This window comes from Macaca thibetana, chromosome 18 (assembly GCF_024542745.1).
Source record: "Macaca thibetana thibetana isolate TM-01 chromosome 18, ASM2454274v1, whole genome shotgun sequence".
Lineage (NCBI taxonomy): Eukaryota > Metazoa > Chordata > Mammalia > Primates > Cercopithecidae > Macaca > Macaca thibetana.
The window spans coordinates 33,596,859-33,619,232 of NC_065595.1; the positions used below are offsets into that span (position 1 = coordinate 33,596,859).

Below are 22,374 nucleotides of genomic sequence, written 5' to 3' on the forward strand. Positions count from 1 at the left end.
TTCTGAACAGAGAAATTAGCTAAAAGTGGCATAAAGACTGACAGAGTAAAACAAACATTCTCTGGAGGAACCCATGCAAGAATCCCACAGAGAGCACTTCATTAATGTAAGCTCACAATCTACAGTTACAAAACACTAGCCGGGCGTGGTGGTGCACGTCGGTGGTCCCTGAGGTGGGAGGATCGCTTGAGCCTGGGAGGCAGAGGTTGCAGTGAGCTGAGACTGTGTCACTGCACTCCAGCCTGGAGTTAGACCCCCTCTCAACAATGAATGAGACCCCCTCTCAAAAATGAATGAACAAATTAATTAATATAAAATTACAAAACACATAATAAACCATCATAAATGAGAGCTGGCAGAAAAAAAAACTAACAACAGAAATAGAGTCCACCGACAGAGTGTAAAATAAATTATGTTTATGAACAAAAATATGAACAAGACTTTCCCTTTGGCCAAGACGAAGTAGCCCATTCTTCTCTCGTTCACCCTCTTACAACTAAAAATCCCCGGATATAATACAAGAAATAAACATGGAGAGACCTTGAATGGTGGAAAGATGAGGACTGGCTAGCTAGGGACCCTGGGACTTGAGGAATGGCGTGGCAGTGAGTTCTCTGGGTTTTCTCTTTACTTCCCATATATCCCAATAGAATGCAGGAGAAGCCTGCAATTCAGAACTGCTAACATACACAGATACAAACACCCTACGACAAGCCTGTTCTTACTAGCCAAAGGACTGAGGAGAGGTGGTCTACCAGAACAGAAAACCTTTTTGATAATACGTGCCCTACTCCAGCTAAACACCGGAGGAATAACGCCCCCCCAACCTTAGAGTGTCCGTGGGACCCAGCAGGGCACTGAGTCATGATAGTGGGAAAAGGTGTGGTTCAACAGGCTGGTACCAGATTAAAAATGCTCAAGAAAAAGAAAAGTCAAATACATTATGGTACACACATACAATGGAGTTTTATGTGGGATTAGGCAGGTTTTCAAAGTTGTCCACAATAGATTAAATGAAGGAAAGAAAACAGGCCATAGAACAAATGTGACTTGTATCTACAGGACAACACATTTTTGTTGCTCCGTGTATGTGCTCTACACACACATACGTAAAAGAGTCTGGAGAGGCTTACATCATTTTCCAGGGTATAGTTACAGGGGACTATTCACTTTTTTAAACTTTTATTTTAGGTTCAGGGGTACATGTACAGGTTTGTTATATAGGTAAACTTACGTCACGGAGGTTTGCTGTACAGGTTATTTCATCACTCAGGTACAAAGCCCAGTACCCAATAACTATTATTTTCTGCTCCTCTCCCACCTCCCACCCTCCACCCTCAGGTAGGCCTCAGTGTCTGTTGTTCCCCTCCTTATGTCCGTGAGTTCTCATCATTTAGCTCTCACTTACAAGTGAGAACATGAGGTATTTAGTTTTCTGTTCCTGTGTTAGTTTGCTATGGATGATGGCCTTCGGCTTCATCCATGTTCCCGCAAAAGACATGATCTCGTTCTTTTTATGGCTGCATAGTATTCCATGGTGTATATGTACCACATTTTCTTTATCCAGTCTATCATTGATGGGCATTTAGGTTGATTCCATGTCTTTGCTATTGTGAAGACTATTCGCTTTCAAACAATAATAAAGCATATAAATTATGATTTTTATAATAAACAAGTATTACTTTTCTAAACAACCAAAAGAGTAAAAACCGTTTTTCTCTTGGGAACAAAAAAAATTACTAGAGAAGGATATGGAAGCAAAAGATGATAAATAACTAAACCATTTTCCCCAGAAGGGTAGATACAAAGATGGTAATACTTGAGTCACAGTGGTGAAATCAGAAGTATTTTTTTCTGGTTCTCAGATTTTCTACAAAATGGTTATAATAATTTTATAATGCTTTAAATTTGGTTTGAAATGTATGATTCGCATGTCAACCTACACCCTGTTAAGAAGAAAAGGTAATGCCAGAATAACCAGGTAGAAAGTTGTTTTTGTCTGATGAGATCAAACAAACAGTAAGGTGTGAACGAAGTAAGAGCAAGGTTACTGCTTAGTAACCTCCTGCTAGTCATCATGTGCCTGCCCCACTAGACTTACCAAATCCCGCACAGTGTACTTCTTTCCTGGTCATATGGGTTTCACCCATAAAACACACATGGAAGATCATGGGCTTGATATTATTGCATGGGATAGTGAAGTTTTGTACATAAGTAATTCCAAGCAAAATGATTTGACCACTAGTAGGCACAAAAATACTACTAAAGGTGAAAAGCAGGTGGAGCGCAGTGGCTCACGCCTGTAATCCCAGCACTTTGGGAGGCCGAGGCAGGTGGATCACGAGGTCAGGAGTTCAAGACCAGCCTGGCCAAGATGGTGAAACCCTGCCTTTACTAAAAATACAAAAAATTAGCTGGGCATGGTGGTGGGCACCTGTAATCCCAGCTACTTGGGAGGCTGAGGAAGAGAATTGCTTGAATCCGGGAAGCAGAGATTACAGTGAGCTGAGATCGTGGCACTCCAGCCTGGGGGACAGAGCAAGACTCCGTCTCCAAAAAAAAACAAAAAACAAAAAACAAAAAAAACCTACAGGCAGGACTGAATGCAATTGCAATGAAAAATGCATTCATCAGATCAGGGTGAGGTAATATAAACTAATGTCTTCCAAAAGGTTTTCAGATGGAACACTGGTCTTATGAGATGCTCCTTGAGGAAAGGAGTGGGATCAGATAAGTGTGGAAAGTACTGCTTTATCTTATCTTTCATAGGAGTCACAAAGCACAATAGCATGGTTTGTTTGTTTGTTTGTTTGTTTCAGAGACAGGGTGTTGCAGCTCTGTTGCCCAGGCTGGAGTGCAGTGGTGTGATCATAGATCACTTCAGCCTCAAACTTCTGGGCTCAAGCAATTCTCCTGCCTCAGCCTCTTGAGTGGCTGGGACTACAGGCATACACAACCACGCCTGGCTGATTTTTAAACAATTTTTGTTGTAGAAACAAGGTCTTGCTATGTTGTCCATGCTGGCCTCAAGCAATCCTCCTGCCTCGGTCTCACAAAACACTGGGATTACAAGCATGAGCCACCATGCCAAGCCTGCAAATAGTATCTTTTATTTATTTATTTATTTGTTTATTTATTTATGTTTTGCAATACAAAAAGAGTTGAATAAACACAAGCCACATGGGAAATGGAGTCATTACTCAAATCAATCTCCCCCAGATTTTGGAGGCTAGGCTTTTCCAAGGATAGTTTGGTGGGCAAGTGAATGGGAGTATGGAAAGTGGTCTTCTTCTGGGGGTGGCCACAGGACTGGTTGGTGGGTTCAGGTGGAGCCATACATCATCAGAAATGCAAAAACTTTAAAAGACATCGCTAAAGGCCAACCTTAGTTAGGTTCTACAATAGTGATGTTATCTGCAGGAGTAACTGGGGAAGTTGAAGATTTTGTGACCTCCAGAATAATGGCTGGTAACAACTTAACCAACTTCAGACTTCTCTCATCCTCCTAACCTGGTGGTCTTCCAGGCTTTAGGAAGGCCATATAGTTTTCAAAAAGGGTTATGATCATTGAAACTATAAATGAAATGTCTCCCAAAGTTAGCTTGGCTTGAGCCCAGGAATGATTAAAGGCAAGATGGAGGTTAGATCAGATCTCTTTCACTGCCATAATCTTCTCACTGTTATAAAATTTTTGCAAAAGCGGTTCCAGCAATAAAATTTCACAAATTTTACAAAAACAAAGGACTATGAGGACATTGCTGGGGACTCTCCATGAGCCAAGGAAGAGTCCCAGGAAATCAAGGGGCTGTAAAGCTTAAGCGCCATTAATTCCAAATTAGTATCACTTCTGGTGAAAGCACAGAGGAAACACAAAGCAAGAACACAGCATAGGGAGCTGGGGCTGGGGCTGCAATTCTTTTTTTTTATTATTATTATACTTTAAGTTCTAGGGTACATGTGCATAACATGCAGGTTTGTTACATATGTATACTTGTGCCATGTTGGTAGGATGCTGAGTGGATGGCATCAGAGCAGGCACCTGAAGGTGACCGACAGAGCCCTGCAGGTATCTGAAGGGGAGCGGCATGGTGGTGGGGGTGCCACTGCATTCCAGATTGTGGACTCAGGTCTAAGAGTGAGTGCAAAAGCCCAGAGGCAGAGCCACAATAGTATTTGTTTGTTTGTTTGTTTTTGTTTTTGTTTTTTTGAGACAGAGTCTTGCTTTGTTGCCCAGGCTGGAGTGCAGTGGTGCAATCTAAACTCACTGCAACCTCCACCTTCCGGGGTCAAGCCATTCTCCTGCCTCAGCCTCCTGAGTAGCTGGGATTACAGGCACGCGCCACCACGCCTGGGTAATTTTTGTATTTTTAGTAGAGGTGGGGTTTCACCATGTTGGCCAGGCAGGTCTTGAACACCTGACCTCAAGTGATCTGCCTACCTCAGCCTCCCAAAGTGCTGGGATTACAGGCATGAGCCACTGCACCTGGCCCACAATCGTATTTTAAAGACACTGAGCAATGCTGCTGGGGAAAACCAGTTGAACTATCTTTAACTTGGCATCTCCTGAACATACCAGGCCACTAGATCTCGTTTTTTGCACAATGCTTGCTGACCTGTGGCAGACTGCTTTTGGGAAAATGTTGATCTAGTCAAGGCACAATCAAGGCTAGAAGGCAGGGAGGACAGCTTCTCCCTGAAGCCCAGAAATGAATGTGGTTACTATGGAAAGAACAAAGGTTACATCTCCTGATCCCTCCAATCACATGCATGCATTGCTATAGCAATGTTACAGCAGCAGGAGAGGCTTCATATGGGAAGAAGTAGGTTAACATAGATAACAGAAAGACATCCCTGTTAGCAATTGCCCCGACGGGTTTCAAATTTGGCTGAAAAAATAAGTTGAAGTCACCAGGCGATGGCACAGGTGAGCCACTGCTGACTGACAGCTCTTTTCCTTGCTGATTTTCCCTGCAAGTGAATCAGGACCATTTTATTCCAAATGCAATCATCTCTTAGATCTTAAGTTTTCTTCTAAATGTTAGGGATTTTTAAATCCAGAGCTTGGTATACCAGCTATTTGATTTTTAAGAGGGTTGCTGGGATTTATAGCCCTTTTACAAACAACAAGGAAAACATGAGTTTCAGCATGCTTCATACATTCAGTCTTCACACCTTATTTGTACAAGCTCCCAGAGAGTTATAGAGGCATTTAAAGATGACATTTGCCTTAATGCGCCTGTTTAGTATTTTGTTTCCTGACTCTTAGGCTTGAGTTTGTGAACACTCAACAATCAAGGCACGTCAAATTAGTCCTAACTGTGTTTACTACATTTCTTACATGGCTATTATTTTAAGCGGTAATATTAAAGCTGCAGCATTTGTTATTCCTCTTCTTGCTTGTTTATACGTCAATTGACACACATGAGCTGTTCTTTCTTCTGGTCCTGTCTGTGACTAGACTAGGGAAGGTGCTGTTTGGAGGAGAAGCGCTGAATAAACAAAGGCTGCACACCTGTCACTGCTGGGAAGGGAGAAAATGATTGCCCCTTTGAGACAGAATCGATGTGTCTAGAGAAAATGGTGGTAAATTAACCAGCAGTAAAGAATAGCCTAGTGCCCCAGAAGATGCAATAGATGAGAACTGCCACTAACTGTAAGGAATTTCTTTGGGGATTTTAAGACTGGGTCTTTACATCACTTGGTATGATTTAGTTATTTCCCCTAGAAGGACAGACTGCTTGAATCAGATAAGTCTATTCCCTCATCTAAGACCCTGAAGCCAAGAAAAAGATCTGTCCCAACATTCTTGCTAAAAAATACACTATTTTCTCATAGAAGGACTTCAGCAGTACGTCACAAGGGACTTAAGAAATGTCTAAACCCTCTGCTACAGTAACCTGATTTCCAGAAATCTGTTCTAAGGAAACAACCAGAACTTTAGTCAAAGATTTTTTGGCGAGGAAATTCATTTCAGTGTTATTTCTAACAGAGAAAGTTTGAGATCACCATGTATGTTCAACAGGGAAGGAATTATTAATGAAATGATGGTATATTCGTGTGTGAGAATTTTGGTCAGCCATTACAAAATCTAACTTTCAAGTATGATTTAATGACATTAGAAATGTTCTTACTGTCATGTTAAGTAATGAAAGCAGGACACTAGTGGGAATACAAAGTGGTACAACCTCTGCGGGGGGGAAACGTGGCAGGCTGTACCATACTTTCATGCACATTAGCCCTTTGACCCAGCAAAATCTACTTCAAGGAACCTGCCCCAAAGATACACTAGCAAATACACAAAGTGTGGTCTCCACACTGCTGCTCACTGCAGCATTCTTTTTAATAGCTAAAGAGTAAGATTAACCCAAATGGCTATCATTAGGTGGCTAGTGGGATAAATTATTATATACACAAAATGGAGTCCTGCGCAGCTATAAAGAGAGCAAGGAAGAACTTCATGTACTTATTTGGAAAGATTGGCAGGATATTTTGTTAAGATAAAATCAAGACAAAGAAAAATTTATGTAATAAGCTATGCTTTGTGTAAGAAAACCAAGTTCAGTTATTTTATGTTTTCTGTTTTTTTGTTTTTTAAAAAAAACCTTGTAAGTTTAGCTGTGGAATATGTGTCAGCTTGTCTCTATGTGATGTTTATCAAATCCTTAGATGAGTCCAGTGGTCCTCAATTGGGGGTGATTTTGTCTACAAGGAAACATATGGCAATGTCTAAAGACATATTTTGGTTGTCACAACTGCTGGGGAGGAGGTGCTACTGGCATCTAGTGGATAGTGGGCCAGAGATGCTGCTAAACATCATCAATGCACAGGACAGTCCCACCACAAAGAATTATCTGGCCTGAAAATGTCAGTAGCTCTGAGGTTGAGAAATCCCACATTAGCTCTTTCATCTTAGTTAGGCCAGGTCAGTACCGTTTTCTATGTCAGAATGTCACTGTCAAGATAGTATTGGTGCTATTACTGAGAAACTCTGATATATACACATATGCAGTATTTGTACATATTGGGATAAAGTGAATATTAATTATATTAATGCTAAGAACTGAGATTTTCACAATTAGAGAAAAGATACAAATATAAAATCAAATATATTAATCCTAAATTTGAATGGGAAATACTAACATGGACTCATTATTTGCCTCTTGTTAAGGATATGTATTTCCTAGCTCTGTATCAAAAGGCCTAGTTGTGAGACTGTGATCTCTGAATATTAATATCATTTCCCACTAAAGGCACCAGGGCTTCACGAATAAATGGCTGATTCCAGAAGCAAAATGTACATAATGGACCTGAGTCATCCTGCACAAATAAGAAGGAAACCTGGCCTTGACCACGCCTAACAGTAGGGGAAGACTAAGGAACAGAACCCCCAAGTTGAAGTTCTATTCTTAAATTCCAAGGGTGAAATAAATGTTGGGAGGCAATTGTCCATTTCTGCCATAGCAGCATGAGGGAGACAAATGAGTCTCTGGATCTGTACTCTCTCATATGGTAGCACCAGCCACATGTGGCTTTTGGGTACTGAAACTCAGTTATTCCAAATTAAGGTGTGATGTAAGTGTAAAATATATGCTGGATTTCTCCAATTTAGTATGAAAAAAGAAACTACAATATCACGATAATTTTTATACTGATATTAAAATAATGTTTTGAAAATACTGTGTTAAGTAAAACATGTTATTAGCATTAATTTCACCTATTTCTTTTTACTTTTTTTAAAAAAATGTGGCTACTAGAAAACCTAAAAGTATGCATGTGCCTCACAATACATTTCTATTATATTTCTATTAGACAGTGCCACTGTCGAATAACCAGGTACAGGGTCTTCTGAAAGGTCCCCAGGCTTGGGAAATGGGACACACATGGGAAGTTTAGCAAGGCAGAGAGAAAAAAAAGGAATAAAAAAGTTCAGAAAGGAAGGAAGAGAGAAAGAAAGTGACGGATAGAGAGGAAGAGGGAGGGATAAAGTGATGGAGGGAAGGAGGAAAAGAAAGAAGAGGAAGGAAGGAAGGAAGGAAGGAAGGAAGGAAGGAAGGAAGGAAGGAAGGAAGGAAGGAGGGAAGGAGGGAAGGAGGAAGGAGGAAGGGCGGGCTACAGAATGGGAGAAATCATTTACAAATCATATATCCAATAGAGGGCATGTATCTGGAATATATTTTAAAAGTCTTATAACTCAATAATAAAAAGAAAAATTTTTAAGTGAACAAAGGATTTGAAAAGACAGTTCTCCCAAGAAGATATGCAACTGGCCAATAAGGACATGAAAAGATGCACAGTATCATCTGTCAGAGAAATGCAAATCAAAACCATTTCTCATCCACTCAGATGGCTACAATAAAAGAGACATATAATAACAAGTGTTGACAAGGTTGTGGAGAAATCGGAACTCTCATCCTTTGCTTGTGAAATGTGAATTTGCTTCATGTGAAATGGTGCAACATCTTTGGAAAACAGTTGGGCCGTTCCTCAAATAATCAAACGTAGAGTGGCCGTATGACCCAATAATTCTACTCATAGGTATAAGAACAGGCAAATCTACAAGAACATAAAGCAGATCAGTGATTGCCTAATGCTGAGGTGGGCATAGGGGAAATGGGATGGTTGCTAACAAGTACAGGGTTTCTTTTTGGGGTAAAGAAAAATGTTCTAAAATGGATTGTGGTGGTAGTTGCACAACCCTAAATATACTCAAAACCATTGAATCGTATACTCTAAATGGGTGAATTGGGTGGTATGTGAGTTATATCTCAATAAAATTTTAGGGGGGAAAAAACAAAACTAATGGGGTTGTACCAAACAAGTCATGAGCTTGTAGTGAAAGAGAGAAAGAAGCTGATGGCTGACTCATTGGTCGCCACTGAAGGTCGCTGTGGCATCAACCCATGACTAAAACAGAGAAAAAATCCTGCTTTTCTAGTATGAACTACATTTCAGGGTTACCAAATAACCTTACTGGAAGAGAGAAAGTTCTATTATCAAGAATACTTCCAGCTGTTGATCAGAAGAAATGATAGACTTGTACCCCTGGTGAAATAACTGATTCAGGCAGAGGTCATCAGTGGATGCTAACACCATTGATGGGAGCTGTGCAGGCAAGGAACCAGGCTGACACACCTGAACCCAACGGTCAATCTTAGCATCACTAAAAGTGGAGCAACAAGACATCACATACGTCTAGGTATAATGCAACGTGATGTGCACAGCATCGCCTATGAAGTATGTTTGCCAAAAAATTCTATTGACCCTGAATATAAATAATCAAACCTTTAGTCTAATTACAGGAGTAAGAACAACCCTACTACCATGAGGATACAACGAGCCTAATCCACAAAGTGTGGACATCCTGCAAGGCAATCCCTCTGGCAGGCAATAAGTCAATGGCAAGTGGAGGAAAAGAAAAAAAAAAGAGACTGAGGCGGGCGGATGTTCTGATTTGAGGTCAGAAGTTCGAGACTAGCCTGGCCAGCATGGTGAAACCCCATCTGTACTAAAAATACAAAAAAATTAGCCGGGCGTGGTGGTGGGTGCCTGTAGTCCCAGCTACCTGGGAGGCTGAGGCAGGAGAATGGCTTGAACCCGGGAGGCAGAGGTTGCGGTGAGCCGAGATCGCGCCGCTGCACTCCAGCCTGGATGACAGAGCAAGACTCCATCTCAAAAAGAAAAAGAAAAAGAAAAAAAAGAGGCAGTCTGTTCTAGATTAAAAACAACTTAAGGGAATGACCAGTTACACAGTACAAACCTTGTTTGGATACCAGTTCAGTAAGTCAATGGTAAAGAGAGTTTTGAAACAAATTGGGAAATCTGAATATAAAGAGTAAAGAATCACTGTTAATTATGTTAGGGTGATAATGACTTTGTAGTAATGTAAAAAAAAAAGTCCTTATTTTTCTTCGACATGTACACTTGAGAAATAACATTATAGTTGAATATGATTTAAGATATTGCAGCAAAGAAGTGGCAGGGGGTGGTGCTGGAATAGATGAAGTAAATTGAGCAAGATGGTGTTAGTTATTAAAACGGGGAGATGGTGGGTTTATTCTGCTTTTTTCCTTTCCTTAGTGTTTTTTGGAATTTTTTATAATAAAACATTTTTTAAAATCCTAACAATGCTCAGGATATATGAGTTAGAACATACTGGTTTTAAGGCACATTATAATGATGCAATCGATGATATAAGGAACATAAGCTCAAAAGCACATGTGTATTTGCCAATGACACATTGAGAAGCAAATTTTTGGAAAAGCCCTTCTAAGCTTATTCAGTTTTTATTTGTTTTTTGCTTTGTTTCTGGTTTTTTGACCTCTGTGAAGCATTTTATTTGGGCTTAGGAAAATTGAAGCAGCACAATAACTTTCTCAACAAATTCCTAGGTATTCACTGGGGGTAGAAGGTCCTCTATTCATCCAGAAAATATGTAGGTCTCCCCAGGGCACAGACCTTCTCACATTCATGCCTAAAGACTTACAGTTTTTCTCCCTCCCCAGCTGACTCTAATGTTCACCCCCAGTGGTTATGATCAATCTTGTTTTAAACTAATGAAGAAAAGGAGATTCCTTCCCTAAAAGTTTCCATGATCACATTTCAATGACGGTTCTCTCTTTGGACTCCACTTTGACATTATTGTATATAGCTCCTATATCTTTAAATTGTAAAATGCTGATCACCTGAGCAAGTAAAGTATTCTAGATTCAAGGGGAGGTGGAGCTAGGTTTAAATTATGAGTATATTTAAAATAACAGATTACAAATGAACGTTATGATTTTTTTTTCAATGACTTCTGGTTTGGGAGTCCCAGATCATTAGCATGCACTACCGAAGAGTTTCTCTTTTCATCTTTGAATGTAGAGCAAGGGATGGGTGTGAGGGGCATGAGGTCACAAGTCCCAGCTGGGCTACAAGAGTTGTTGATGTTGGTGGATTGCCCTCTCTTGACCTTGGTGCCCCTCTGAGAATGGGAAGAACAGCATTCCCTTTATCTATCTCCTGCTTCGCCTGAAGTTTGAAAGAAATAATGTATGTGAAAACATTCTCAGAACTATAAAGGGCTTATACTTATTTTTTAAATATATTCTCCAAGTAGATATTGTTTTTCCCTAATCAACATCTCTTATTTCCCAATTCCACATCTAGAATTGTTCTTAAACCACTCTGGGACATGGTTTAAATAAGACTCTGAAAATAGATTATATTTTCCACTAGAGATTATTTACCTTTCTATTTACTGTGCAGCATCAAAGAGAAGATTTTCCTCCTAACTTAAAAAAGCTTAATTTTAATACTATAAAATTCAAACATATTATTTGAGTCCTGGAGATTTTAAGCATTTTGTAGTTCTATGCCAAAGTCCTACTTAATTTAAACATACTATGTAATTTGACTTTAATCTCGAAATGTCCATTTTAAATATTGTTAGTGGTTGCCCTGGCCGGCGTTCCCTCTGTTAAGGCAGATCTTTCATGGTACAGACGGCAAGGATTGGGGACCTGAACACTAAAGCCTTCACATTAATCTTCCAGGGCTGCAGCCAAACAACACGGCTTTGCCTGGAGTGGTCAATATAAAATTGTTATTTGTACTTAGTGACTCCTGAAAATGTATTCAAAATGTACTCTCTTGGTCTCTTACCACGGCAGGTTAGAAGCTGCTAAAACAAACACAAGATCTTCTGAGTGCGCCAGCCCATCCATCTGCACCAGTAACTCTGTCTTCATCCGCAAGCTTCCTTCATGTTCTCCCCTACAGAGAGAGAAGACATGATTCTCCCGTGTCAGAGCCTTCGCCCTCATGACAAGAGCAGCATTCACAGCAATGTCCCTGTGACTGTAGAACAGTTTCTGTTCTGATGGCCAGTGGAGCCATTCATACTAGAATTAGAGAAAATGAGCAATTCGCTATTATTTTCACATAGAGCATGATAGAAAGCAAATAAATGAATATAATGATGGTATTTGAAAGAAAACCAAAGGCAGGCAGTGAGCTGGAGAAAATAACTGAAGGGTCCACAGTCCCATTGGTAGATGAAATGCAGCCCAACTGTGTCTACCTGCAGCATTATTTACCTCTTTAAAAATGACATAATGGAGGCTAATCCCTTTCACTTACATAGCACACAGGAAAGTACTTTCACACCCTCAGCCTCCTGAGTAGCTGGGACCTCAGGCGCAAGACCGCTGCTTGGCTAGGTGTAAGTTTTTTAGTATCTATGCCCCTTAATACTCAACTACCTTTTCCTAAGAGAGAAGACCCTCTCTCAGTATGTATATATGTGTGTGTGTGTGTGTGTGTGTATAGTTTATTGCATATTATAAGCAGAATATATAATTAGCATTTGCCCATATATTTGCTACATGTTTAATTATCGTTTGCCCATAACTATAATTCCTTTAACATAACATGATCCAAGAAGTCTTCAGAGCACCCATCCTTATTTCCTGACCCTTTGAAGACTCTAATTTTAGAGTCTTTGATCCCAGAGAAGGAAATGGAAATTCAGGGCAGAACCTGGAGCACACACAGATGAAGAGTTTTCACATTAGCCCGATGAGGGCTGTGGGAAACTGGGGATAGAGATCAACAAAGCACGTGTAACAACAAGTGCATACGGAGACCTGGTCTTTGCAGAGTGACTATGAGGGTCGGCTGGTGCATTCCCATCTGGGTGCCTGTGCAGTTGCCTGCTCCTGTCAGGCCTAGTATAGAAAGCAGAGTGCTCCAGCCTGGGGCTGACAAGCACCAGCTCCAGTTAAGCCATGGAAAATGTCCCGTTTCAATCAATTACATGAATCCCGTAGATTACTTGGGTACATCTTTATGGTTGCTTTTCCCTGCCGGGTAAATGGCTTCCAATGAGTAAAATTTCATAAATTATATTCTACTTATACTTCCAACAAGCTAATTAATTGTGTTTTATTACTATTACTTCTGCCTTGATGATAGACTATTAAAGGTCATTAATAAATGCAGCTGTGTTGAGATTTCCCAGAGATCTGTTTTTTCAAGCCAGGGGTGCCAGATTTAGTAAAAAGCTTCAGTGGAAAATACCTCTGATCAAGACAGAAAGCTGATCTTAAAAACAAATAAACAAAAAGCACAACACTACTCAGGCTTTTGGAAGCACAAACAGAAGGCTTATTACAGTCTGAGAAGTGTTCCTTCCTGCTGAGGACATTCGGTGACACTCAATCTTTACAGATAATATATGTGACATATTTAAAGTCAGCCCTGCTGAGCCATAACCTGATGCCACAGAGAAGTGGTGTTTTCCCAGGCTTCGCACACCGAGGACTGCCTCTCGGGAGTGAAGTACAGACGTGGCCCTGCACAGTGGCTGAGTGGGCAAGCCTCATTCCCCAGGGGCAGCCCCTCTGGCTCCAGAGGAGGCCATCACAGTGGCTATTTTCAGCCAGCAGGACTGATACAGCAGCCTGGGATCCTGAGGCTAGAGGATCTTCAGGCCTGAAAACCACTCTGTGGGGAACGGGGGAAGGGAGGATGGCATTTCCTCCGGTTATAAAAACTACTTAAATCAGCTATTCAGTTAACAGGATCTAATTTAAAGACCTTTCCATGTGTCTGCAGAAAATTTGTGGGCTTATTAATAGGCTTATTCTGCTAGTAAATGTCGATGGGCTTCCGACCATCAAACACACTTACAAGAGGGGAGAAGGGATGACAAAAAAAAAAAAAAAAAAAAAAAGCAACAACAATAACAACAAAAACCCCAACCCTGTCTGTTACCCAGGAGCTGTGCCTCTCTGACTCATCACCGACTCCAGCTCGTCCAGGAAGATCGTGGATGGGGCGTGGTAGCGGGCAAGTTCAAATAACACCTGGGTGGGGGAAAAGCAAGCAAGTATTCAAGCTCATAGACTTAAAGTCCTCAGATGCTCCCAGAGAATAAAAACTTAGAATGACTGTAATAATAAGCATTTATGCTGCACTCTGTTATTTCACAATAACTTTATAATCATTACAATTATTTCTCCCTACCTCCACCCCATGGGGTTGGATGGTCCAATTATTTCCATTTATAACTTGATAAAATTAGAGGCAGAGAGTAGGTGGTTACTCCAGGGTTACTAATCATAAATATGAGAGCTTCAGATAAAATTTGGTTCCCAAGCTTGCAGTCGGCTAGTTAACCCCTGAAACACCCTACCAATAATATGTTCCATGTGGACACAAGAGCCTTGGAACATGTATAATCATTTGATAATTCTTCCCTTAATCTTTGGGAACAACAGGAGGTTATTCTCAGAAGAAAATATTTCAGGGGAAGGATTGAGTTCCTGTCATGGGTAACAAGGCTGACAAATTTAGCCCCTTTGTGTTCCTCAAATTACTCCATAGCCTTCCCACACTACCTCAACAAGGCTGCTTGGTAGGCTCAGGTACTAGAAGGCAATTCTCGACTGAATACGATGTTCTATTTGAGAATAAAATAAAATATTATAGACTGAACAAGAACAGGAAAGCAACCAGCAAAAGAACAGACATATAAAAACAAAATAAAGAGCTCTAAAGGGAGATGTGGTGGTGATGAATAGAATATAACAACCTAAACCTTTTTTTTTTAACCCTGAAACTGATCTCTTGAGCATCATATACAATCCTTCACCGGTTGATGGGAAAAAACAGTGGAGATTTAGAAAAGAATAGAAATTCTTTAATAGGCATGGGGGATTTATTCTCCATGTCACTTAGCACTAGCAAACCATCACAGAATCAGAGGGAAAGGGTTCTGAAAAAGTCAGGTTGTGGTTTTCACGAGCAGCAGCAGCTCATCCCTTACAGGTCTCCCTGTCACCGAATGGGAAATACCTCACCTTCCCCACTGCTCCTGGGTACATTCAAGCACATGCACCAGCATCTCCCTTTTACAGAATCCTGTTTTATTGGAACAATTGACTGAGTTTAACGAACTGAGAGAACAATGGCAATGCCAGGGCATTCATCACAATGCCTTCCAGATACAATGGAGACCACCTAATTCAGGGCAAATAACTTTCTGTCCTTGTCACACACACACAAAGAAGCCCAAATATACCTGATATTAAGGGTGACTACAACAGTGGCAGTCTACCCAATGAAAAATGAAATATTAGAATATAAAACCCATACATGTTTTTAAGGTGCTCGCTAAAGGCAGAAAAGAGACCAAGAACCTCTGCTAGACCACACACCCAGTTGGAAGGAGAACCACGCCTGGAGTCTAGGCATTCATACTGCCCACTGCATTGCTCATTCCACTTGCAGGGAATATACAGAATCATGGGTAAGTGTTTCTGGAAGCATTAGTCTAAAATTTTCAGAGGAACCTGGAGGAAGTTAGATCATACAACTGGGGGGCGGTGCATTGAAAGATGTAAGCATCAACAGATGTATGCATTTGCTAAAGAGACCACTCAACTATTCCGTAGCGATCAGCTCCTAAAAGGCACGAACATTAGTAGGGGAGGGAGGAACATAACCCAATGGTTCCCTATAAATAACTCTTTAATTGGAATAGAAAGAGAAACAAATGGTAGAAAAAGCTTCTCTGCTTTAGGGGAAGGTCCTGAAGGGTTTGCTTTCTTTGAAAGCTTCACAGTAAGGAGCCTGACAGCATGACAAAGATTGTCCAGCTGAGGATCTTCCCAAAAGCTCGAAAAATAAAGAGAAAATGATGTAATTTCTGAAAGGAAATGAGATGAGCTCCTTTGAGGTTAGCAGAGGTTATCTGTTTCTTCTTGCATTATTTTTTAAATTATCCAAAATAAAAATGCATGTCACAAAAAGATATAAATATTTTCTAAAACTTTCAAAAGTTGTTCAAGTTCATTCAGAATCAAAGAAATACACATTCAAGCACTGAAATATTGAAATACACGTTTAATCACTGAAATACACTATTACTTTTTACTATTAGATTGACAAATGTTTATTTTGTAAAAGATACTGGTGTGTTGGTCAGGGTGTGGAGAAGCAAATGCACTCAGGAAGCATTGATGGGACTCTAAGAGGGTACAACCCTGTTGGCAAAAAGCAATCTGGCAGTCGGTGATGTCTGTTCCCTTTGACTTGGCAATTCTACTTCATAGAAATTGTCCTACACTATATAGGCAAAAACATGTGTACATATAAGACTGCCCACTCTAGCTTTGTTCACAACAGCAAGAGACTAGAAACAACCTAAAGGCCCATCAAGAAAAGACTGGTTAAATACGTTTTGGTACATTTATGCAACGAACTACCATATAGACATAAAAGAACATGCTTTATCTATAATAGTGTGGAACAATATCCAAGTTATATATATTAAGTTGGGGAAAAACTGGGTACAAAAGGAAATATAGAGTATGTTCCTACTTGCATTTAGAAAGGCAGGGAGAAGCTAGGCATGGTGGCTTATGCCTGTAATCCCAGCATTTTGGGAGCCCGAGGTGGGAGGATTGCTTGAGCCCAAGAGTTCAAGAGGAGCCTGGGCAACATGGTGAAACCTGGTTTCCACAAAAAATACAAAAATTAGCTGGGCTTGGTGGTGTGCACCTATAGTCTCAGCTACTGGGGAGGCTGAGGTGGGAAGATTACTTGAGCCCAGGAGGTCGAGGCTGCAGTCGGCTCTGATAATGTCACTGCACTTTGGCTTTGGTGCCTCGGTGACAGAGCAAGACCCTGCCTCAAAACAAAACAGAACACCCAAAAGAAACAGTTGTTGATGTTAATGTAGATAATAGATAAATGTTCTGCAGGGCTGCTGTAGCAACTGTTAATAGTAGTTGCCTCTGGGGAGAGGGCTGAGGAGTCTGTACATCCTCTTATACTCTTTTTTTTTTTTTTTTTTTTTAAGGCTAGTTACTTTTAAAATATATAGTAAAAGAAAGGAAGAGGCCGAGCATGGTGGTCACGCCTGTAATCCCAGCACTTTGGGAGGCCGAGGTGGGCAGATCACAAGGTCAGGAGTTTGAGATCAGCCTGGCTAATATGATGAAACCCTGTCTCTACTAAAAATACAAAAAAGCCAGGCGTGGTGGGGGTGTGTATAGTCCCAGCTACTCGGGAGGCTGAGGTAGGAGAATCGCTTGAACCCAGGAGACAGAGGTTGCAGTTAGCCGAGGATGCACCACTGCACTCCAGCCTGAGCGACCGAGCAAGACAAGAAAGAAAGAAAGAAAGAAAGAAAGAAAGAAAGAAAGAAAAAGAAAGAAAGAAAGAAAGAAAGAAAGAAAGAAAGAAAGAGAGAGAGAGAAAGAAAAAGAGAGAGAGAAAGAAAGAAGAAAGAAAAAGAAAGAAAAAGAAAGAAAGAAAGAAGGAAAGAAAAAAGAAAGAAAGAAAGAGAGAGAGAGAGGGAGAGAGAGAGAGAAAGAAAGACAAAGAGAGAGAGAAAGAAAGAAGAAAGAAAAAGAAAGAAAAAGAAAGAAAGAAAGAAGGAAGGAAAGAAAAAAAGAAAGAAAGAAAAAGAAAGAAAGAAAGAAAGAAAAAGCAAGCAAGCAAGCAAGCAGGAAGGAAAGAAAGAAAAAGAAAGAAAGAAAAAGAAAAGAAAGGAAGAAAGAAAAAGAAAGAAAGAAAGAGAGAGAAAGAGAAAGAAAGAAAGAGAGAGAAAGGCAGGTAGGAAGGAAGGAATTGGGAGAGGAATTGTTTCCTCACTCCTTTTTTTTTAATTTTTTTTTTTGCTCCCACTCCACCGGGATTTTTCTTCACTCTTAGAATCCTAACAAAATAATACTGAACCAGAGGAAAACTTTAAGTGAATACAATGCTCACACAGGATGGAGAATTCTTGTTAATTGACTTTTCTGGTTATTCGACATTAAACCAGAAAATTCATGTAACTTCAGTCTTTGTTAGGAATACTATAAACTTTTTGAGTTTCTTCTTCTGCCTAGGTAAGTCCTGTCCTGAGAGTATGTCACCCTCCTTCGCGCACCCTGCAGTGTCTTGTGCTCGTGGTTCTAAACACCGCTTTTCATGACAGAAGATGAACCTAAACTAATTCTGAGTGGTATCTTTTAAGAGTTTGTTGTTATTCAGCATATAGAAATGACACGTTAAAAAAAAAAGACTTCAGGGTGATAAGAATTCTAGTTAGATGAATTTCAGCTACAGTCATCTCTAGGCATATGGAAGAGATTGGTTGCAGATCCTCTCCCTCTTCCTCCCGACACCCTTCCCTGTACCAAACTCTGTGCATATTAACTTGGGGAAAAGCCAGGTACAAAAGGGAACATATAGTATGTTCCTACTTGTATTTAGAAAGGCAGGGAGAAGCTAGGCATGATAGCTCATGCCTGTAATTCCAGCATTTTGGGAGCCCGAGGCAGGAGGATTGCTTGAGCCCAAGAGTTCAAGAGGAGCCTGGGCAACATGGTGAAACCTGGTTTCTACAAAAAATACAGAAATTAGCTGGGCTTGATGGTGTGTGCCTATAGTCTCAGCTACTGGGGAGTCCCACAGTCTATCCTGGGAAACCCACATATACTCGGGTTTTGCATCCTGTGAATACTGTATTTTGTCGAAAAAAATTCCCCATATAAGTAGACCCATGCAGTTGAAGGGCCAACTGTTGTTCAAGGGCCAACTGTAACTGAACCTCCAGCTAACTAAAAGCACATGGAGCCATAACTGTAAGTGTAGCTAAATTCAAGCCCCACTTAGGAACTGGCACTGAGTTATACGCAAGATGAAGAACAAAGAAATAGAAGATATCAACGTAGGTTTCCACAAATTACCATCTTGAATGGGTAACAAGAATTTATATAAGCTTACATATTTGCAGCAACTTGAAAATGATATCAATGTAATAGATAATAGGTTATTTTAGGTAAGTCAATCCTTTAAACATATTCTATTATGATTTCCAAATAGGCCATCATATTTTGAAAGAGTCATCTAAGGGAATGTAATTTAAGCATAACTTGTTAATCACTTTTCAGAAAACATGTAATATTTTATATTCACTTATATTGAGTACATATCTGCCATTCTACAGAGTGTGATAGTTTAACAGGTTTTCAAAGAAGGACCTTTCTTACACTAGGACCTAAACCATAAATGGAAGTGCTCTTAATGTCACTGGAAGATTCAGTACAATTTTCTAACATAAAACATAACATCAACTATAAATGTGATATTGTAAAGATGGAAACAACCTCTGAAAGAAAGCAAAAAATTGCTGGGCGCAGTGGCTCATGCCTGTAATCCCAGCACTTTGGGAGGCTGAGGTGGGCGGATCACCTGAGGTCAGGAGTTTGAGACCAGCCTGGCCAACATGGTGAAACCCTGTCTCTACTAAAAATACAAAAAAAATTAGCAGGGCATGGTGGCAGGCACCTATAATCCCAGCTACTTGGGAGGCTGAGGCAGGAGAATCGCTTGAACCTGGAAGGCGGAGGTTGCAGTGAGCCGAGATGGCACCATTGCACTCCAGCCTGGGGGACAAGAGCGAGACTTCCTCTGAAAAAAAAAAGAAAGAAAGCAAAAAATCTTACAGGCTATGGGCACTATGGAAGCAAAGGTGCTCAGAACATCTGAAAGAATAATGAAGGTTAAAGTTTCTTGATTCTTTCTTAGAGTATCTAGCATAGGGACTAACATACAGTAGTAGCCTCTCAATAAATGTTAACCAAATATAGTGTACATGTTAAATAATAAATGCTTCTTGAATGAAGAAAAAATATGCCAAGTCAGAGATTTTTTTTCCCAGCCTTCATGCCTAAATTGCATGAATCAAAAAAGAGCTGTTGATCAAATTCCCAAAGGAAGGGAGATCATGTTTTGCTGATGGGGGCACAATTAACTTCCACACATAATAGTCAATCCATTTCCCAAGCTACTGGTAATCAAGATCCAGGATTGAATCTAACATAAAATCACCTAAAAGCAAAGAAGCTCTGACATCATTTTGTACCACCGTATTACACTAGAACTTATTTTTAAAAACAAAATTAAGAATTCCTACCCGAACAAGTTTTTCTGAATCCCCTCTCCATTTGCTGACAATGGTGGATGCAGAAATGTTAAAGAAGGTTGTTTTACATTCAGTGGCCACAGCTTTGGCCAGTAAAGTCTTTCCTGTACCTAAAGAGAGACACGTAAAAGATGAGCAGGCATTTCAACTCCATCATCCCCCTGCTTATAGACAGAAGTCAGTTTCACACATAAGGAAGGAAGTGACTGCTCAGCTCTCATGTGCCCCGGTCCTGAAGTGAGGACAGAAGGGACAACTCATCCTCTGCACACACACTTAACACCAACATCAAAATAGGATGCTGTGTTTACCTGGAGGGCCGTACAGCAGTAGTCCTTTCCAGGGGGAAAGAATTCCTGTAAATAGCTGTGGATACTATGGAAACAAGGAACAAGGATGAGGTTTGGTGCTGACACATCAGCCTGCATACTCTCAGCACAGACAAGCCAGGAAAGCTGGAGTGAGATTCAGGTCTCCTTTTTTTGTTTAGGTCGTCTGCTTCTGACCTAAATAAACAGATCTTATTCATCCCAATTTTATTTTCACGCTCGATTAGAATGCCTGACTTAATTTTTGTGACTTTTTAAAAGAGCAATTTTTTAAGGAAAGGAAAGGTATATGTAGGTACTCTTCCTCTCTGTTAAACAGTTATCTCTTACATGCATAACATCGTTTTCCCCAAACTTCTATATGGAGAGCATTTGGCAATCTTTTGAATGTTGTAAAGCAGGTATGAACTTTAAAATACATACTAGAACCAATTAGTAAAGGTTTATTTGAATAAAGTACAGAGCTATGGTGAAACCTGTTTTGGAAGTTGAGAATATTCAGGGGCAAACGCATTAAGAGACACCAACTCTGAACAGGACATGCGTAGCCTTCAAGGAAGTCTCGCCTATTAGTTCAAATTCAAACAATCTGGGGAAGGTGGGTGGCAAGGGTTGGTAAAGAATGCGGGAGAGGGGTGTGGCAAGGAATATTAGTAAAATTAAAACTAGCTATTAGTTTCTTGCTAATCCTGACGTCAAATCTCAACGCATTTGGAGCTTGTAATGCCATGGAGAGAACAAATCCAGGGAATTTCAATGAGATGTTCTATCCTTTTTAAAAGTTTTATGCTATAGTTCCACTTAGAGGAAAAGGTGAGTAAACGTCTATTAATTCTAAACACCAGTGTATTTCTTACTCCTAAGTCTGAACACAGAAAGAAAGAGGGCGAAAAGAGAATCCAAATGTATTGATTTTTGTCTCGTTAGAGGAAAGCATCCAAAAATCAGGGGCCACATGGGCTCAGTGGTAAGACGAAATAGGTTATTCAATAAAATAAATTCATAATCCTGACAGCAGGAAATTACAAAAAATGGCCATAAATTATTTGTAGCTCCTTTATTTCTCCAACATTTGAATCTGGGCCTGGTCTTGTGACTTTGGCCAGTGGGACATTAGCAAATGTAAGAGATTTGAAAATATAAGACTAGCAGAAAAATATACGAGGCATGAAAGATGCTTGTGAATTAGAACTTTCCCTTTCTTGCCTCTTTCTGGGAACCCACTGCCACCATGTGAACAGGACTGGGCTTTCCTGCTAGAGGATGAGAGGTCACATGGAGAGACACCTTGGCTGTACTGCTTGTCTCAGCCTTTTCAGTATCTCCATCTTTTCTGCTACTCTGGCTGATGGCTCAGACCTGTGATTGAGCCCAGTCAAGAATACCACATGGAAAAGAGATGAGCCAGCCCAGCTGAGCCCAGCTCCAACTGCCTACCCACAGAATTACAAACAAATAAATTGTTGTCTTAAGGCACTAAGTTGTGGGGTGGTCTGTTATACAACAAAAGCTAAGTTTTCACTTACCTCTTCATCACCCCATTTGTAAATCAAACATGGAGAGTATTGTTTTTCTATTTTTCTACCCAGTTTGTAAACTGCACAGAGATTTGTCAGTAATAAGTAATGAGCACAACAGGCTGGCTTTGCTGGTCACTGCCCTGGAAGGGGCTGTTCAGTCTTCACAACCAGCCAGAAGCAAAGCCCCAGATGATCCTGGGGAGGGTAGGTGGAGGGGGGGAGTGTAAAGGAAGGATCTGTGGAAACAAAGTGAGAGATTCTCCCCTACCAGAGGTATTTCTACAACAATAAGAATATTTTTAAGGGAGCAGGCTAATTTGAATCAATCTGACAAATTATGTATACTATAGTCTTAGATCTTAAAGTTTCACTTAGCTCAGACACCTGTCTTGAACTAATATGTAACATGATTTTAAATGATCTAGAATGGACCAGGCTTTGGTGCTCCAGGGTTGAGAAAGTGTTGTGACACAAGCAAAATGTTAACGTGTGGACAGAAAATCATCCTGCCCTTCCCTTTCTGATAGGTGTGTGACATACAGCTTGTCCAATGGATAGTGAA

At 40.4% G+C, this 22,374-nt stretch overlaps 1 protein-coding gene across 12 annotated transcripts in view; it reads right to left on the reverse strand.

The window, feature by feature from the left end:
* The window catches only part of KATNAL2 (katanin catalytic subunit A1 like 2), a 138,105-nt gene that overhangs the window by 13,767 nt on the left and 101,964 nt on the right, over positions 1-22,374 (reverse strand). For all 12 annotated transcript variants that reach the window (XM_050768170.1, XM_050768160.1, XM_050768159.1 and 9 more), the window contains 4 exons: positions 20,275-20,338; positions 19,955-20,073; positions 13,756-13,847; positions 11,644-11,754 (listed from right to left, as the gene is read on the reverse strand). In XM_050768170.1, the coding sequence (XP_050624127.1) occupies positions 11,644-11,754; positions 13,756-13,847; positions 19,955-20,073; positions 20,275-20,338 (386 nt within the window). The remainder of the gene's footprint in view (positions 1-11,643; positions 11,755-13,755; positions 13,848-19,954; positions 20,074-20,274; positions 20,339-22,374) is intronic.